The sequence below is a fragment of the Geotrypetes seraphini genome, chromosome 6 (assembly GCF_902459505.1).
Source record: "Geotrypetes seraphini chromosome 6, aGeoSer1.1, whole genome shotgun sequence".
Lineage (NCBI taxonomy): Eukaryota > Metazoa > Chordata > Amphibia > Gymnophiona > Dermophiidae > Geotrypetes > Geotrypetes seraphini.
Window position 1 is genome coordinate 226,288,722 of NC_047089.1, and position 18,416 is coordinate 226,307,137.

Sequence of the window (18,416 nt, forward strand, 5' to 3'; positions counted from 1 at the left end):
TAATACAAATAGATTTTACTTTCAAATAGATTCACAATTATGATATTTTTCATACATATTTCTATCATTCCTCCAAAATATATTTCCATATAACCCATATCAACCCCCCTACTCCCCTCCCTCCTTCCCCCTCCTATTAACATAGTATTTTAAAAAGAAAGAAAGAAAGAAAAGAAATCATGAGTTTCCAAGGGGCTCTTATACCAGAGCCACAGCAAAAAAGGCCTTAGCAGGCCCCTTATGTGGGTCTTTCCTGCTATGGCCACTTGTGCCACACCCAGAAATTAAGCCGTTTTGCTATTTCAGGAATTAATGGCCATGTGCTAACTGCACAATTTGCTTTGCAGTCATGGACGATATTATGGCATGAGCCTCTACTGCCACCCATATTGTAGAGCGTCGAGAGCAGTGCGGGCCATTCAGCGCAGCTCACCGCACTACAAACTGCTAGCGCAGTTTGATGGAAGAGGCCCTAAGGGCCCCTTTTACAAAGCTGCAGTAGCGAGCCTCCCATAGCAAATGCACCAAAGCCCATTCATGGCGGACTCACTACCGAAGCTTTCTACAGGGGGCCCTAAATTACTGTACCAAGAAGGGCTTCCTGTGAGCTTTGCTACACTTTTTCAGAGGCACAGAGTTCAGGAATTAGGTTCTAGTGTTAGACACACACCAGGTTTGCAGGCTGTGTAAACTTTTTCCAGGAGCTGCAAGCACTTTTTTTCTGTCCAGTCATGAATGATCCTAGCCAAAATGTACAAGTCAGCTTCTGGAATTGAATCCTCGAAAAAGTCTCCTGCAACAGAAGAAGAAAAGAAAAAGTCTGCAAGGCCTTCTGATGTAAAATGTTATACACTCAGACGTACTGGTAGATTCCCAGTTTTCAAGGGACAAGCAGAGCATTTTATTTATATATTTCATCATCCTAGGCAAGTAAAACAGACACAATTGGGCAAATTCTATAAACGGCGTCCTGATTAGAAACATAGAAACATAGAACAATGACGGCAGATAAGGGCCATAGCCCATCAAGTCTGCCCACTTCACAGACCCACCCCCCTGAGTCTGCTCTCCTGGAGATCCCTCTCCTAATGACTCATCCTTAACTCCACCCTCTTAAGGATCCCACATGGGCATCCCATTTACCCTTAAAATTTGGCACGCTGTTGGCCTCGATTACCTGTATTGGAAGCTTATTCCAATGATCAACCACTCTTTCGGTGAAGAAATACTTTCTGGTGTCCCCATGAAATTTCCCGCCCCTGAGTTTAAGCGGATGCCCTCTTGTGGCTGAGGGTCCTTGGAGAAGGAAAATATCTTCTTCCACCTCGATACGTCCGGAGATGTATTTAAATGTCTCAATCATATCTCCCCCTCTCCCTACGTTCCTCGAGAGAGTAGAGCCGCAGTTTGTTCAGCCTCTCTTCGTGTGAGAGATCCTTGAGTCCTGAGACCATCCTGGTGGCCATCCGCTGAACTGACTCTGCTCTTAGCACATCTTTACGGTAATGTGGCCTCCAGAATTGCACACAGTATTCCAGATGTGGTCTCACCATGGTTCTGTATAACGGCATGATGACCTCAGTCTTCCGGCTGACGAAACTTCTGCGGATACAACCTAACATTTGTCTTGCCTTAGATGAAGCCTTCTCCACTTGATTGGCAGCTTTCATATCTGCACTGATTGTAGGCGGCCTAATGCTGCCTAAACAGCCTGAGGCAGGTGGCCTACATTGTAGGTGCCTCTGGGAGCCCAGGGAGGCGTGTAGGCCCGCCTACAATCGCCTAAGGCTAAGTGTGAGCATGGCTTCACCTGCAAGTGGCCCTAGGCGGGCCAAGGCGGCCCTACGTGCCACCCTAGGCCTGCGGTAGGTGCTTGAAATGTAAGCCAGCATTTCAAGCAGCCGCAGCCACTGAGCTTATCGTGGCAAAGGATCTTCCTGCCGCAATAAGTGTAGCAGCCACGGCCGCAACAACATGCCATCCCCCCTCCGTGAAGACTATCAGAAGGAGGGATGCCCAATCCCTCCTGCCGGAATCCCCCCCCAACCATCATCATTTAGATCAAGGTGTCTACTGAGTTAGGCACCTAACTTCTTCTTTTTTTTATTGATTAATTGGCGCTTGATTACTCACTATATAATGCTTTCTAAAATTGATCAAATCGGGATGTGATGTCTGGACAGGACATATACACCCTTCCCTTTTTGTCTTTTATACAAGTAATGACATGCTTTGTTTTATACAATGCTAATAGTTTTCCAGTCTTCTTTCCCCATGTATAAAATGGGAATTTTTGGTTATAGATATTCTGCTCAACCCATTGCTGTAAGAATATGTTTAAACTCAATTTTATTTTTCCTAATTTATCTCTAAGATCTGTAATAAGTTGGGAAATATGCTTAGCTCTGATCATTTGCAATTCTTTTGATAGGGTTAGTATCTCTCCATCTCTTTTCTTTTTTTTTTCTGTGGCTGTATACGCTATAAAATGCCCCTGATTGCAACTTTTGCCGCCTCCCGATAAATGACATCATTAACATTAGTAGTCTTGTTTGAGTCCTCATATTTTGCCATTTATCTTTTAAGTTTTTGTGAAAATAGTAGTTATAATTTAAACGAGGTTTATCTTTCAGATTTTTTTCCATAGGAGAGGCCTTAGGTACCTGGGCCAATCAGGGCCTTAAGCCCCTCCCAGTGCTTCCCAGGATGCACCGGGAGGGGAAGGTCCACCATTTTGAAGAGGCAGGTCTGCCAGCAGGAGGGAGTGGGTATCCCTCATGCCGGTCTTTCAGTAAAGGTATGGAGGAGGGGGTTGAAGGTTGGAGGTCATTCAGGCAGGAGGGAGTGGATAGATTTGCCTCATTGAACTGAAAAGTGTCAAGAAAAGTGTGGAATAACTTGTAAGTTTCATGGCTCCACATCATTCTCTTCTTGGTTGGGCTGAGAACTTTCAGCGGCCTCTCAAACACCACAAATGTTGTATGAGCACACAGGTTTGCTAAAAAGTCAAATTCTACAAGACAAATGCATTCTCAATGGAAGAGAAAATAAAAAGAAAGATATTCTTTTTTTCAGAGTTAATAAATGAACCTCAGAGGCAGGCTTAGAGGTTGATACACCTCTTGCCATTTGCTGTGTGAAAATCAAGTTGAATGGATTGAATGCTGGCCTGTAATACTACAGATAAACAGAAGTTTGTTTCACCTTTTGGAACCTTTTTTAAAAAATTAAATATTAATTGATATTTGGGCACTAGAAATGGGCATTTTTGAAGCGACATTGTGAAGAACTTTTTAACAAACATGAAGATTATTGAATTCCTTAACGATGCCTTACAAAACAGATCATTTCTAGCACTGTCTCTACCTGTTCCTTAATCCTGTCACTAATTATGCAGATTGTTGTATATTTAATGAACTGATTGCTGATTATTTTATTGCATGTTTTTAGTTGATTTATTGATTGCTGTTGATTTTACTGTTTTGTCTACTGCTTTATGGTAGCTGTCCAATTTTATTTTTCTGATGTTGTATTGGGATTGCTGAGAATGTTAGAACAGCAGGATAGATATGGTTTTGAAATGAATTCATTAATCATCTGACCAAACCAGAATAACATGACACAAATCTACCTTCCTGGAAACCGATCCGATGCTCGTCCGGGGATACGAAGTGCTTCTTTGCAGTTTCCACAACTTTAGGAAGGTCATAGATTATCACTGTGGATTCTGGGTACACGGAAATACATTCCTTTGCCAGAGCTCCCGAGCACCCTCACATAGAAAGCAAGCAAAATACGACATGAACATATATGAGAGTGGAAAGCAAAAAGCCAAAATACAGCAGTCCTAAGGTTTATGTTACCAGATGCAGAGTTTCTACAGTATATCACTAATTGTCTTTGCACTTTTACACAGTAACATAACATAGTAAATGACGGCAGATAAAGACCTGAACGGTCCATCCAGTCTGCCCATTAGTTATTCTCATTAAATACATGATTGAATTAACTTGTTTCTTCTTTGATATTTCTGGGCCTTAGACTAAAGTCCACCCGGTATTGTCCTAGGTTCCAGCTGCTGAAGTTGCCATCTAAGCCTACTCCAGTCCATCCAACCATCCCGTTGTTTGCAGGATATCTACTGTAAAGTCTGGCCAGTAACGTCCTCATGTTCCAAGTTTGTGGAGTTCCCATTAATGCCCTCCCCAGCCCATCCTACACCGAATCGCCACCATATGTGGGACACATTATTTATTAGGCAAAAGTTTCCTGTCCCATCATTCTTCTGTTTCTATAGGAACCCGATAGTCAAAGGATTTGTGCTCCTAAATCTGAGAATTATCCTCATAAAGTGGATGCTTTGAAAACTTACTAGTCTGGATACATAAATGTTCACTCAAAATTTCACTAAACTCTTAAAGGTAGGAGCAAAAAATATGGTTGATAATAGGTTGGGGGAAAAGAAGTTAGGAGCATTGGCGTACCTGGTTTGGTTGCCATTCGGGACGGAGCACCCCCCTCCTCCAGGTGAACCACTTCCCCTTGGGGGAGGGGGTGCTTGTAGTGGTAATGAGGCCATAGTCTGCGTACACTAGGTGATTTTCATAGTAATGAGATGCAAAACATGAATTTGCATGTTGTGAAACTCATTACTTACCCCCTCTTCTATTAAACTGCGCTAGCAGTTTTTAGCGCGGTGAGCCACGCTGCATGGCCCGCGCTGCTCCTGCCGCTCATAGAGTTCCTATGAGCACCGGGAGCAGCGCGGGCTCTCTGCGCTACAAACTGCTTAGCGCAGTTTAATAGAAGAGGCCATTAGTAATGCACAGCAACTTAAATATCAGCACGCTATTTTTGGCCCTGCAGCGTTAGAGCTATTCTTTTTATACGGAAACTTAAAACCCTAACACCTATTGATGAATTTCCCCCTATGTGTCGCTGAATATCAGTGGCCTGCCAGGTCAGCAGGGTTTAACCAGGCAGGAGCCTCTCCTGCCCAGTTAAACCCCTTTGAATATTGGGCTCTTTAAGATGAATTTTCAGCCGAAAAGTTATCAAGTTTCAAGTTTTATTATACTTTGATGAATCGCTTAACTTAATTTTTACTAAGTGAGTTACAGCATAAAAAGAAAGCATTTATTTATACATAATGTTTTTTAAAAGAAAAAAACAACCAAAATTTATTTTTAAAACAATAATTGGGACCGACAGACTAGAGGTCTGCACGGGAACGGGGATCGCAGGAATCCCACGGGTATCCCCCCTAACCCATGGGACTCCCAGGGGGACCCCCCTCTGGCCCACGGAACTCCCACGGGGACCCCCTCTAGCCAACAGGACTCCCACTGGGATGGAAGGCTTTGGAAGCAGGTTTCGTCCATATAATATAATGGACACGTAAAAGAGGGGGTTTATAAGTTAATTACCTGAACATAAAACAAAAAAAGAGTTCCACCAAAGAGATTCCACAAGGAAAACAGCAGTGCAAACACAAAAGAAACTGTGGAATTGATGATCTTGTCAGAAGTAATTGTTGCTTTTTATGGGGATGGGCGGGGATGGAGGTAATTCCTTGCGGGGATGGGTGGGGACGGAAAGGATCCTGACGGGGACGGGTGGGGACGGAGAGGATCCTGGCGGGGACGGGCGGGGATGGGTGGGATTTCTGTCCTCGCGTAACTCTCTAATACAGACCAACCGAAACACTTGGCAAAAAAAGGCAACACTACAGTTCAATATTTTCCAGGGTAAAAAGAAGAACCATAAACAAAGGGAAAAACATTAGGAAAAGGAAGATAACGATAGAAAGGATGAAGTAAGATTTTTAAGACATAATTTATAAATTAAAAGCGTCTTTAAAAAGAAAGCTTTTTAAATTACTTTTAAAATGACTCAGTTTGTTTTTCTCTCTCAATTGCAGAGGTAAGGAGTTCCAAAGTTGTGGTGCTATTACCGAAAACATATCTTGTCGACGAGTTCCAATAATTTTCAGGGAAGGAACAACTAAGAGTTTTAGATTGGTGGACCGAAGGGAACGCGACGTACTATAAGGAATAAGTGCATTATTGATAAATTGGGGTTCGTTAGTATCAAGGGTTTTGAATACTAATAATAAAATTTTGAACGTAATGCGGTGGTTGATAGGAAGCCAGTGAGATTTGATTAGTAACGGAGGCTGGCACAAATTTAGCAGGTTATCTTAGGAGCATAAATTTAGGAGCTCAGCATTTTCTGAATACTGAGCCGACAATTTCTGGCGCAGTTCTTTTCTCCACAGAGGTTTGTACTAGAGAGTTGCACAGGGACAGAAATCCCACCCATCCCCGCCCGTCCCCGCCAGGATCCTCTCCATCCCCACCTGTCCCCGTCAGGATCCTTTCCGTCCCCACCCATCCCCGCAAGGAATTATCTCCATCCCCACCCGTCCCCATTAAAAGCAGCAATTACTTCATCCCACAGTTTCTTTTGTGTTTGCGCTGCTGTTTTCCTTGTGGAATCTCTTTGGTGGAACCCTTTTTTTGTTTTCTGTTCAGGTAATTAACTTATAAACCCCCTCTTTTACTAAGGCTGACGTGTCCATTATATTATATGGACGAACCCTGCTTCCAAAGCCTTCCATCCCCGTGGGAGTCCCGTTGGCAAGAGGGGGGTCCCCGTGGAAGTCCCGTGGGTTAGGGGGGATTCCCGCGGGTCCCGCGGGATTCCCACGATCCCCGTTCCCGTGCAGACCTCTAGTTTGTACAACTCTGTGTGCTTTGAGGCTACTTACCTCCCAGGTCACACACAGTGGTGAAAGGCGAGAGATCAAAGAGTTTCATGACATCTCTGCTGCACAAAGTCCAAACAGAATTCATAAGGTGCATGAATTTTATCATCTCCTCCTCTGATCTAGGGATTTCAAACAAAAACTAGTTGAAGGTTCCATTACATTCAGCACATCTTGAGATAACTATATTAGGGATGTTTGAAATAATATGGAAAATGTCAATATTTATCCAAATAAGTCCACATATACTTCTCATGTCATTTTGTATTGTTTTATATCTAATGTGATAACAAATTATACAAGGACACACAACATATAATATGTTCATATAATAAGAACATAAGAATTGCCGCTGCCAGGGGTCCATCATGCCCAGAAGTCCGCTCACGCGGCAGCCCTCTGGTCAAAGACCAGTGCCCTAGCTGAGACTAGCCCTACCAGCGTACATTCTTGTTCAGCAAGAACTTGTCTGATTTTGTCTTGAATCCCTGGAGGGTGTTTTCCCCTATGAGAGAGGGAGAAAAAGCCTCAGACTAATGTAGCAGTATAGAACCAAAATCAAATCAAATCAAAACTGCTTTTGATACTTTCACTGGCAAAAAAAAAACTCCCTCACAGAACAGCTCAGGTATAGAAAAGGGCAAAGTCACCCGGAGGCACGTTCAAGGACTTAGCTGACAAAAGACAATTTGAGCTCCAACGCAGTCACTTCTTCTCCAATCTTCCCAACAAGCGACCTTGTTTCACCAATGTTTGGCTCATCAGGGGAACAAACAATACAGCCTTGAAAAGTGAAGCCCCTTTTGCCAGTGAAAGTATCAAAAGCAGTTTTGATTTGTACCTTTTGGTTCTATACTGCTACATTAGTCTGAGGCTTTTTCTCCCTCTTTTTGGGTGCGTGCTGGGTTTGAAGAGTACCTCGATGCCACGATCACACAACATTTTGAATCATTGTTTTATATCTGAAATAAGAGGGGGGGGGAACTCTAAATGTTGGTGTTTCTCCTATGTTTCAGGCTATAGGAGCCACTCCTGAGAAGGCCCATTAGTGGGTGTCATATTGCATGATTTTCTTTGATGAGGGCTCAATTAAGAATGCTTCCTGAGACTTTAGAGACCTCAAAGGTATGTAGAGGACCAACTTATTTTTTAGGTACTCTGGCCATTTTTCTGAGGGCCTTGAATAAGGCCTTTTTGGAGTAAGTCCTCTGGCGCCTCTTTCCTTGGAATCCTTTTGGTCTATCCCTGCTCTGAAGTTTTTAGAATATTCCGAAAACACAAAAAAGTAGAACAAAAGTTTCTGGAGATACAGGAAGTTTATGATATAATGCTTATTCCACAAAAATCCTTATAATAAAAACAAATATCTGTGTCAAAGATGCTATAATGATTGCACCATATATTCATAGGGTGAGAAGCCATACCCTACAAGGGCTGTGTTTTGGCAGTATTTTGCCTTCCTCACAGACATTTGTTTTTATTATAAGAAATTTTGTGGAATAAACATTTTATCATAAACTTCCTGTATCTCCAGAAACTTGTGCTCCACTTTTTGTGTTTTTAGAATCTTTGATTTTGTTATGGAACATTGGTCCTTCTTTGTAGACTTTGGGTTTGTTTTTAGAATATTAACATCTTGAAGACAGCCAGTTTTTCCGTGGCTTCTGATATCATTCAAGAGTGCCTGATGCTTCTATAAAATCTGCTGAGCACTGCAATGTATGGCCATGGATAAGTGGCCACAGGGCATGCCCAAAGGGGCATACCCTGCCCCTTGGGAGCCCCTTTGAGCTCCAAGGAAGATGGAAATTTGCTGAAATGGAACATTCTTTTTCCTGTGTGGGTGAGTTTCCTTTGTATCTGCATTTTTTTCATTTGAGTAATGGACAAGAGAAAAGCAGTGTCCAACAATGCTGTTATATTACTCCCAATTTGGAGGGACCTATGGATTAGCATGTGCTCAAGGGGAAAATTGAAAGTATTCTCAGTGTCAGTCCACTATTGGATGGGACTTATCTTAGATCTGCCACAAGAACTCCTCTACTTCAAATGGCACTGCAACTTCCTACCCTATTGAAGGCAGGAGAACTCTCCAAAGCTGCTTCCTCTGCAGGTTCTTCCTCTTTGCATAAAGACGTATTTCTTCCTTATGGACTTAGGCCCAGATTCTCAAAACTTTAACACCATCGCTAAACTGTTTTGCAACGGTTTAGCCTGCACGCATTTTAGCGACGGATTATCAAAATAGCTTATCTCTGTCTTTAGCGAGGTTTCTAGCAGTTTCCGACACTGATATGCAAATGGGCTCTTCAACATTGAGCACGCTGACGGATTCTTAACAATTGCTGAGTCATTTTCTAAGAGCGGCGTTGGCTTTTGGCATCTGGTCCAGGGATGCCGGCACAGTGACAGCACCGTTTAAAACCTCAGCTTGGCAGTGTCAGAGACTGCTAGAAAATCAACCGAGCCCCCCCACCCCTGCAGTGAGAGCGATGCCCACTCTCTCCCGCCACAAACAACACCTCCTCTGCAGCAGCTGCGATTCCCCCCACCCCAGCAGCGGGAGAGATGCCCACTCTCTCCTGCCACAAACACCCCCCCAGTAGCGGGAGAGATACCCACTCTCTCCCATCACAATAACGCCCTCCCCCACAGCAGCGGAATAGATACCCACTCTCTCCCACCACAAATACACACCTCTGTGGCAGCAACCCCCAGCAGTGGGAGAGAGGCCCATTCACTCCCACGGCCACTCAACACCTCTCCCTGCCTCTGACCCCTCTCCCTTTTACCTTGCCTACTCCCTGCGGCCACCTGGCCTGCCTCTTCAAAATGGGCCTTCCCTTTCCTAAGGCACTGATTGGCCCAGGTTGTCTAAGATACTGCTCGCACTGGAGATCATTTCAAGAGGCATATAGTAGGGAATGGCGAGGAGGAGAGGCGCCAGCACCCCAGCGAAGACGACACCCAGGATGACCCACCCCCCATCCCCCCTTACTATGCCACTGAAGGTTTGTTAGCTAATTAATTTGCACGCATATCTTTGGATTTTCATGCAAATTTGGGTGCCCATATTCTGGTGTCATATGGGATATAGAATCTGGGGAAATGTCTTAAATGTCCAGTTTCTCTCAACCTAAGGGCTCCTTTTACTAAGCTGCGCTAACCCCGCACTAAGCGGAAAATACTAACGCCAGCTCTATGGAGGGGTTAGCGTCTTGGGCGCGGCACTGTTGCGTGCACTAAAACCGCTAGCGCAGCTTAGTGAAAGGAGCCCTAAGATTGCCACTGTTCATAAAAATCTTGTAAAAAGGGAACAGAAACACTGTAGTAATTAATGTTACCTGTAGAGACCTTCAAATATGTTTTTTGGAGAAATTCCAAACGCTTTCTCGAATTGGTTTTTGCCCTCTCTGGAAAATAAAACATATTGCACAAAGTTCGTTAGCTTTTCTATCGCAAAACATTTGAATTTGTGCTTAAATGAAACCCACGACTGGCTTCCAGTACTGTGATGATTTTAAACCTTTGTGTTCATTTTTCCAGTCCAGTTGTTTGACTAAAAACTTTTTTATTTAACGACGCCTTTGTTATTTAATACTATTCGGTCTCATTTAATATATTTTTTATAAGTCTTGGAACCAATTTCTATTCTCCTTTCTTTAACATTTTTTTTTTCAAATATCCCTTCTCTTATCCCATCCATATGTGTTTTCCTTTATTTGTTTCCCCCTCTGCTCAAATATATTGTAATTTCTCCCCCTACTTATCCTAATGTTTCCAGTTTATCTCGTAACTGTCCATGTCTGGTTTGTTTTTAATTATTCTTAAAACTTCTTTTATATTGTAATTTTAATCATATGTAAATCGCTTTGCAACCGATAAAGCGATCAATCAAATATATATTAAACTTGAAACTTGAAACTTATGTAATTCTGTACTAAAGGAAACAGCTCATTTTCCTCTTACAAGCCCTCTTTCATGCATTTCAGGAGCAAAAGAGCTCGGATTTCAATTTATCCTGCTTTTACTTTCCAAGATTCCTCCACAATGAAAATGAGAGTTATGTTAGCAATAAAAAAAAATAGATGATACTTTTTAATTCGGCTAGCCTTACACAGAAACAGAGAAACGACGCAGATCGTCATAACTGTGAAACCTTGGCATAAAAGGTAGATTATGAGCCCGCTAGAGACAGAGAAAAGTACCTCCATAAAATAAATGTAAACCACTTTGATTGTACCATAAAAAGGTGGACTATCATATCCATGGCCTTACCCATGGCATGAACCAGTCACATAAATTCAGAGCTTGCACGGATTGACAGCAGCGGGTTGTGCTCCTGAGGAAGGTCATGAAACGGGGTACATATATATACGCAGATGACATCACTATTATCATTCCCATAACCTCTCTGACACAAGAGATGGAACAATTCACCTCTTCCATCCTCACCAAGATAGAACAATGGGCCACACTATTCAAATTAAAACTGAACCCAGAAAAAAACAAAATTTTCCTGGCAAGTCCTACCTACAAGCTAACAAATACACATCTTTGAAATGAAATGGCCTAGACTACCCAATTAACCCTACCATCAAAATCCTTGGAGTCATACTGGACCGTTGCCTTACCTTCGAAGATCATACTAGTGCTCAGGTTAAAAAATGCTTTTGTACCCTCTGGAAACTTCGCACCATTAAACGCCACTTCGACTTCCTCTCCTTTCAACTGCTGGTCCAATCATTAATCTTAAGCATCTTAGACTACTGCAACATTATTTACCTGGGATCCTTTAAGAAAACCATCAAACGCTTGAGAATCGTACAGAATGCTGCCGTTCGCCTCAACTACGATCTCAAAAAATCAGATCATGTAAGCCCTTATTACAAAAAACTGCACTGGCTGCCGATGGAGGCAAGGATCATCTTCAAATTTGCTTGCCTCTGCTTCAAAACCTTAACAGACTCTTCCCCAATTTACCTGTCAGAACACTTTGAATTTTCAGGCCCCACTCGCACACGTAATGTCTACTGAGAATCTCGGAGAGAGCGAGAGCCAGAAGGCCTTGAGCATGCGCAGATGTTCAAGGCCCAGGCAACATGAAGGATCTTTGTTTACCGGCACATCCTGTGGGCTGCGTATCAGTGCCAGATGGGGGTAAGACTTCTGTTCGGGTGGACAGGGGGTACCGGTTCGCAAGGGGGGGGGGGGCATTTGCGAGTGGGTGGAGCGATGCCGGTTCTCGGGGGGGGGGGTGCTCGCAAATTGAGTCAACGCTCGGGTTGCGAGTCACGATTTGTGAGAATGTTTTGCTCGTCTTGCAAAACACTCGCAAACCGCGTTACTCGCAAACCGAGGTTTGACTGTATTATTATTATTAAGACTTAGCCAAAAGGAAAGATTTATAAACTATAAAGAGTTTTACCTCATGCAAAAATTGTCATTTATTTAATAAGACATTAACTATTTTTTCTGAGGGCCTCCAAGTACCTACAAATCCAAAATGTGGCCCTGCAAAGGGTTTGAGTTTGAGACCACTGGTTTAGAGGTAACAGTAACTGCATGGTGTTAACTGCAGCACATTATTTGCTGTGTTGGCCCAGGTAACAACTTCCATGTTAACTAAACACAGTCCCCCGCCTATTCAACACCAACTCTTTAACATGAGAATTACTGCATGCCAGCTTTCAAGGCACTAGATATTGCCTTCCTCCCCCCCCTCCCCGGGGTGGGCCCCAAGTTTAGTGTGCTGCTGGTTCTGGAGAATTTGCGAGACACTGGGATAAATGTACAGGAGGCGAGTCTCTTTCAAAGGAAGCTCTGAAATGAGGGGGGAATAGGATGTAGGTGAAAGGGGACAATCTCAGGAGTAACCTGTGTAATACCTCTTCATGAAAAGGGTGATGAATTCATGGAACAGCCTCCTTGTGGAGGTGGTGGAGATGAAGACTGTATCTGAATGCTAGGAATGATTACGAAGGGGATCACGAACAGATCAGAGAGAGTTGTCATGCCGCTGTACCGGGCCATGGTGCGCCCTCACCTGGAGTACTGCATCCAGCACTGGTCGCCGTATATGAAGAAGGACATGGTACTACTCGAAAGGATCCAGAGAAGAGCGACTAAGATGGTTAAGGGTTGACGTACAGCGAAAGATTAGAGAAACTGGGCCTCTTCTCCCTCGAACAGAGGAGATTGAGAGGGGACATGATCAAAACGTTCAAAATACTGAAGGGAATAGACTTAGCAGATAAAGACAGATTGTTCACCCTCTCCAAGGTAGGGAGAACGAGAGAGCACTCTCTAAAGTTAAAAGGAGATAGATTCTGTACAAATGTAAGGAAGTTCTTGTTCACCCAGAGAGTGGTAGAAAAGTGGAACGCTCTTCCAGAGTCTGTTGTAGGGGAAAACACCCTCCAAGGTTTCAAGACTAAGCTGGACAAGTTCCTACTAAACTTGGACGTACACAGATGAGGCTGGACTCATTTTAGAGCACTGGTCTTTGACCTAGGGGCCGCAGCGTGAGTGGACTGCTGGGCACGATGGACCACTGGTCTGACCCAGCAGCGGCAATTCTTATGTTCTTAAGCAAGCTTGGGAAGGTATGGATGGGATACTGGATAGGCCATATGGTCTTTATGGGCCTGAATCTAGGTTATTTTTTTAATTGGCTTAGATAATGTGATAATTGAAAACACCATTAAAGTCCAATTAAAACATTATTAAAATATGATTAAAGTTCTGCTCGAAAATCGGCACAGCACCTACTGACCCCTACGTTGAGGCATCTACCCCAAAAGTGGGCGTGGTTCAGGGCGGAGAATAGGGTTATGATTTAGGCGTTGGTAGGCGTCTGTGTTGGGTGCCGGTATTAGGACTTCAACCAGGAAAAAGAGGCCGGGCGGTTGATTGACAGCTGCGCCGTGAACATTGCATTGAAAAGAGGATGTTTTATTTGAAAATAATATCATGAGAAAACGTCGTCTGTTTTGTTAATATTTTTGTTTTGGCGTGTTAATTGCAAATAGCTTGTGCTAAAACCAGAAACAAAATATTTTTAAAAAAGAAATGAAAAATTCAAATCCATCCCACCAAATTGAAACTGAAAAAAAAAAAAAAAAGGATTTACATACCGCTACTACATTTTCAGGCTTTTAGCATAAAATATATTATTGCCTTGATTCCTTAACTCCCCCTTCCCCTTTTAGGAAGCCACGTTAGGCTTTTTTTATTGCCGGCCGCTGCGGCATTAGCTCCGACGCTCATAGGAATCCTATGAGCATCAGAGCTAATACCACTGCAACTGGCGATAAAAAAAAAGCCTAACATGGCTTCGTAAAATGGGGCCTAAGTTGTATGGGCATGTAATCAATGTGTATGTAAGCGGAGGAGTGTGTGGTGCAGTGGTTGGCTCTACAGCCTCAGCACCCTGGGGTTGTGGGTTCAAACCCCGCGCTGCTCCTAGTGACCCTGGGCAAGTCACTCAATCCTCCAAAGCCCCAGGTACGTTAGATAGATTGTGAGCCCACCGGGACAGAGAGGGAAAATGCTTGAGTACCTGATTGTAAAAAACCTCTTAGATAACCTTGATAGGCGGTATATAAAATCCTAATAAACTTGAAACTTTTGCACCCTGTTTAGATCAAGTTTCAAGTTTTTATTAGTATTTGATGGATCGCTTATTTAGTTTACTAAGCGATGTACAACTTATTAAAATAGGGTGTCAAAACAAACAAAGTGGCTTCAGACTTGTTGGGTCAAACTTACATGAGTCGTGGAGGAAAGGGGGGAAAAGTTACAATTCTTTGTTAGAGAGGAAAACACAAAATAGGGAATGGACGAGAGGAAGGGTAAAATAGTTTCAAGACTTGAAACTTCTGATCATTAGACAGAAGATGAAAGGTTGAATGCGTCTTTAAAAAGGTAAGTTTTTAAAAAAATTTTTAAAAGATAAAAAGTATTTTTCTTCTCTAATATACTGTGGTAATGAGTTCCACAATTGAGGGGCCGTAACCGAGAACATGTCGTGTCTTCTGGTGCCTATAATTTTTAGGGATGGAACAGTAAGGAGGTTCTGAGTAGTCGAACGGAGAGACCGAGAGGAGTTATAAGGGATAAGCATCCTGGTGACAAATTGAAGTTCGTTAAAACTTAAAGATTTAAAATCTAAAAATTACATTACATTACATTACATTAGTGATTTTTATTCCGCTTGTGCCTTGCGGTTCAAAGCGGATTACATAAGAAGAGAGCTGGACATTTCCAGGAGGGTACATGACATTGGAGAATACAGCTTGAGGGTATAGACTAATGACAGAGAGAGTGTGTAGACATAATAACAATGGAAGAAAAATCAGGTTACATTACTATACATATCAAATATTCTGTTTCCATACGTTGGTAGGCAATCTGTTTCGGTAGGGTGAATTGGTTCCAGGTATTTTTTTTTTTTTTTTTTATTTTAAAAGTGATGCGATGGCTGGTTGGGAGCCAATGGGAATTAATCATAAAGGGCGTGACGTGATCGTATTTTTTAGCATTATGGGTCAGTTTAACGGACGTATTTTGTATTAATTGGAGCCTTCTTTTTTCTTTTAGAGAAATGTTAAGTAAAAGGGAATTGCAATAGTCAATTTTGGCTATAACCAGAGAATGAATTAGTATGTTAATGGATTTGGGCTCAAGGAATTTGGATATCGAGCGTATCAAACGTAATTTAAAGAAACATGATTTGACTATATTACTAATATGGTCATGGTACGAAAGTTTGTCATCAAAGATGACACCTAAGATTTTTAAAGAGGGCACCAGCTCTAAGGTAGTGGTATTAAGGTCAAAAGGAGTACTAAGAATTGTGTCCTTTTCCCAGGTAAAAAGATGAGCTTCTTGCTGGATATACTGTCTACCAGTGTATTGCAAACCTTTTAAGTTGCGGCACGCTAATCTCGGGCTATGGCTGGAGGACACCCGGAAATGTGTAGACATCGAGGCAATGATGTCACATGCATGCGTGCCATCGTCACGTCAATGTCCAGGCATACGCGGATGTCCTCCCGCCGCTGCCCTGAGCCTACTATTACCACCGGTCGTGGGGGGGGGGGGGGGGTGCTGCAGAAGGAGAGGTGAGGAGAAGGAGCAGAGGCGCTGGCAAGGAGGAGAGGTGCAGGCTGTGCCTCTCACGGCAAGAAGCACCTTCTGTAAGCAGTCAGCCGGCGTTTCTCAAGTTTAATAAACATTTTTCTCAAATCGCAATGTCAAAAAAAGTCACAGCGATGTACAATACAAAATGGGGACAAAACAATTAAGAACATTAATGTAGACGACCGCAACTATTAGATACGAAAGGGACGCGGGGAGAACTACAATTGTAATAGGAAAGATAACATTAACGGACCAAACATGAGGACAGGAAAAATAATCCTATCTGTCGAATGCGTCTTTATACAGAAAGCTGTGTAGTGATCCTTTGAATGTATCTAATGACTTCTCTTCCCTCAGTTGTTTTGCCATTGAATTCCGGGTTTGAGGAGCTACAGCTGAAAAGATAGTATCCCTCCGGGTATTAACGATGCTTGTAGGCTGCATCTTGAATAGGGCTGGCCAATAATTCAATACCTCCCCTTCTCCTCCTTGCCGGCATCTCGAGGCATACCTGGAATTCTCCGGGGCACACAGTTTGTGATACACTGGTCCACATCCTTCCTGTAAATTAATTCCCTTTCCCTATCGATGATATTATGGCCATTTATTTCTGTTTATTGATAAGCAAAACTCTGCTTCTTCATATACCACCCCTTATTTCTCATCAGTTATGTTTCTCTAGTTTGTACTGGTTGGGGGGGAGGGTTGTTGTTTTTTAAGAAGCAACAACAAACAGAACAGATGAACCCTTCAATGAGTTGATACGATTCTAAATTGCCAGCTTTATAGTTCTTACCTCACAGCATCTGCTAGGTAAAGCCAGCATCTGTACAAGGTCTGGGAGGAGTATATCATCATGTGATGTAAAGATTTGGGACTAGATTTCGTAAGATACAAACTGGAAAGCTCTGTATTTCTGTAAAAAGCTGGGGGAAAAACCCATAAATGTCAGGTTGACAATACTGCAAAATGTTTTGCTGAGTTTTTAGTCAATTATTCACTTAGGAAGGAATTCATCAAGGGGCGTTAGGGCTTTAAGTTATAGTAATTGGCTCTTATCTTGACTTAAACATCCCTAATGCTGCTTTTCTAAAAATAGCAAGGTGATATTTAAGTCGCCGTGCATCAGTAAGTAATGAGATGCAAAATATGCAGATGCATGGTTTGCATCTTATTACCATGCAAATGTCCTAACACATCTTGCGATGATATACCGCAAGTTGAGTTAGGACCCAAAATGCACAGTAAAAAAAGCTTTTTGCTAGTTATTTTAGCATCCAGCTGCAGCCTGATACTCCCAGATCACTAGCAAAGAGACCCCCCCCCCCTCTCTGAAGCCCCCCTCATTGAAGTCCCCCTTACACAAACCCCACAGAGGTCAAAGCCTCTCCCTGGAAGTCCAAACCCCCAGCCCCAGTCTTTGGTGTACAGGGTGGGAATCTTCTGGGGGTCAGCAAGGTCCTCTGGGATCCAGGGAGTTCTAGTCCCCAGAGATGTATGCAGGTAGACTTTACGGGGGTTGTGATGGTGGTCAGCGGAGCAGATGTGATTGTGGGAAGATGCAACCTACAAACACCATGCTGCAAGTTAATAGTCCAGTATGAATAATACTGTCATTTTTAATAATGTGGAGCGGCATAATAAAAACAAACCATCTCAGTCCGTTTCGGGCCTAGGGTGCTAGTTGCCCAATGTCGGCAGTGTCCAAAGTCCATTCTTGAAAAATATGTCCAAAATATATATATTTTTTTTTTGAGAATCGTCTGCTTATACATCCAGCCATTTGCCACCAAGTCGTCTATCTTTACACCACATTCTCGACCAAAAATTGGTCCAAGTTCCAAATGCCCAGAACAAGACCTTTTGGACGTGGGAGGGGACAGTAAAGCGATAGATTGGACACCTGGACATGGCAACAGAGTAGTGGGGCACCTTACAAGGCACTGCTGTGAACTTCACAAAACGGGTGCCACATAAACATCTCACCACAGGTCATGGTGAGCCCCCCAAAACCCACTATACCCGTCTACAACCACAATATCCCTTATGGCTGCAGGTGCCACCTATATGGCAGTACAGTAGGGTTGGGGGGGAGGGGGGTTTGGTGTGTTCATATTTTCCACCATGAATGCAGTGGTTAGAGTGGCTTATGGGCCTAGGTCCTCCTCTCTATGGTTCACTAGCCCACCCCTGAGACTACTTAAGCCACCTCTGTGCAGCTCTACTAGGCTTTCCAATGCCAGGTGCTGATGTTCCGGAGGCAGGTATGTACGTTTTTATTCCAATTTTTATGGCGGTGTGAGGGGGTCAGTGATCACTGGGGGAATGTGTGGGGGTCTGTGCTTTGCCCCTGCAGTGGTTATCTGGTTACTTTGGATTCCTTCTGGGCACTTAGACCTGTTTTTAGATCGCCTAAGTCACAACATATAAGTTCCGTCCAGGCAGTCTCGTTAAACTTTCGATTATCCCTGCAGGGCGACTAAGGGCTCCTTTTACTATTCCGCGC

The 18,416-nt window shown here is 43.2% G+C and overlaps 1 protein-coding gene across 1 annotated transcript in view; it reads right to left on the minus strand.

The window, feature by feature from the left end:
* ASMT (acetylserotonin O-methyltransferase) overlaps window positions 1-18,416 on the minus strand; it is a 30,811-nt gene that overhangs the window by 4,015 nt on the left and 8,380 nt on the right. Inside the window, exons 3-7 of the mRNA XM_033950048.1 lie at window positions 16,707-16,836; window positions 10,111-10,179; window positions 6,770-6,888; window positions 3,632-3,772; window positions 671-793 (exon numbers count right to left, since the gene is read on the minus strand). Of these exons, the coding sequence (XP_033805939.1) occupies window positions 671-793; window positions 3,632-3,772; window positions 6,770-6,888; window positions 10,111-10,179; window positions 16,707-16,836 (582 nt within the window). The remainder of the gene's footprint in view (window positions 1-670; window positions 794-3,631; window positions 3,773-6,769; window positions 6,889-10,110; window positions 10,180-16,706; window positions 16,837-18,416) is intronic.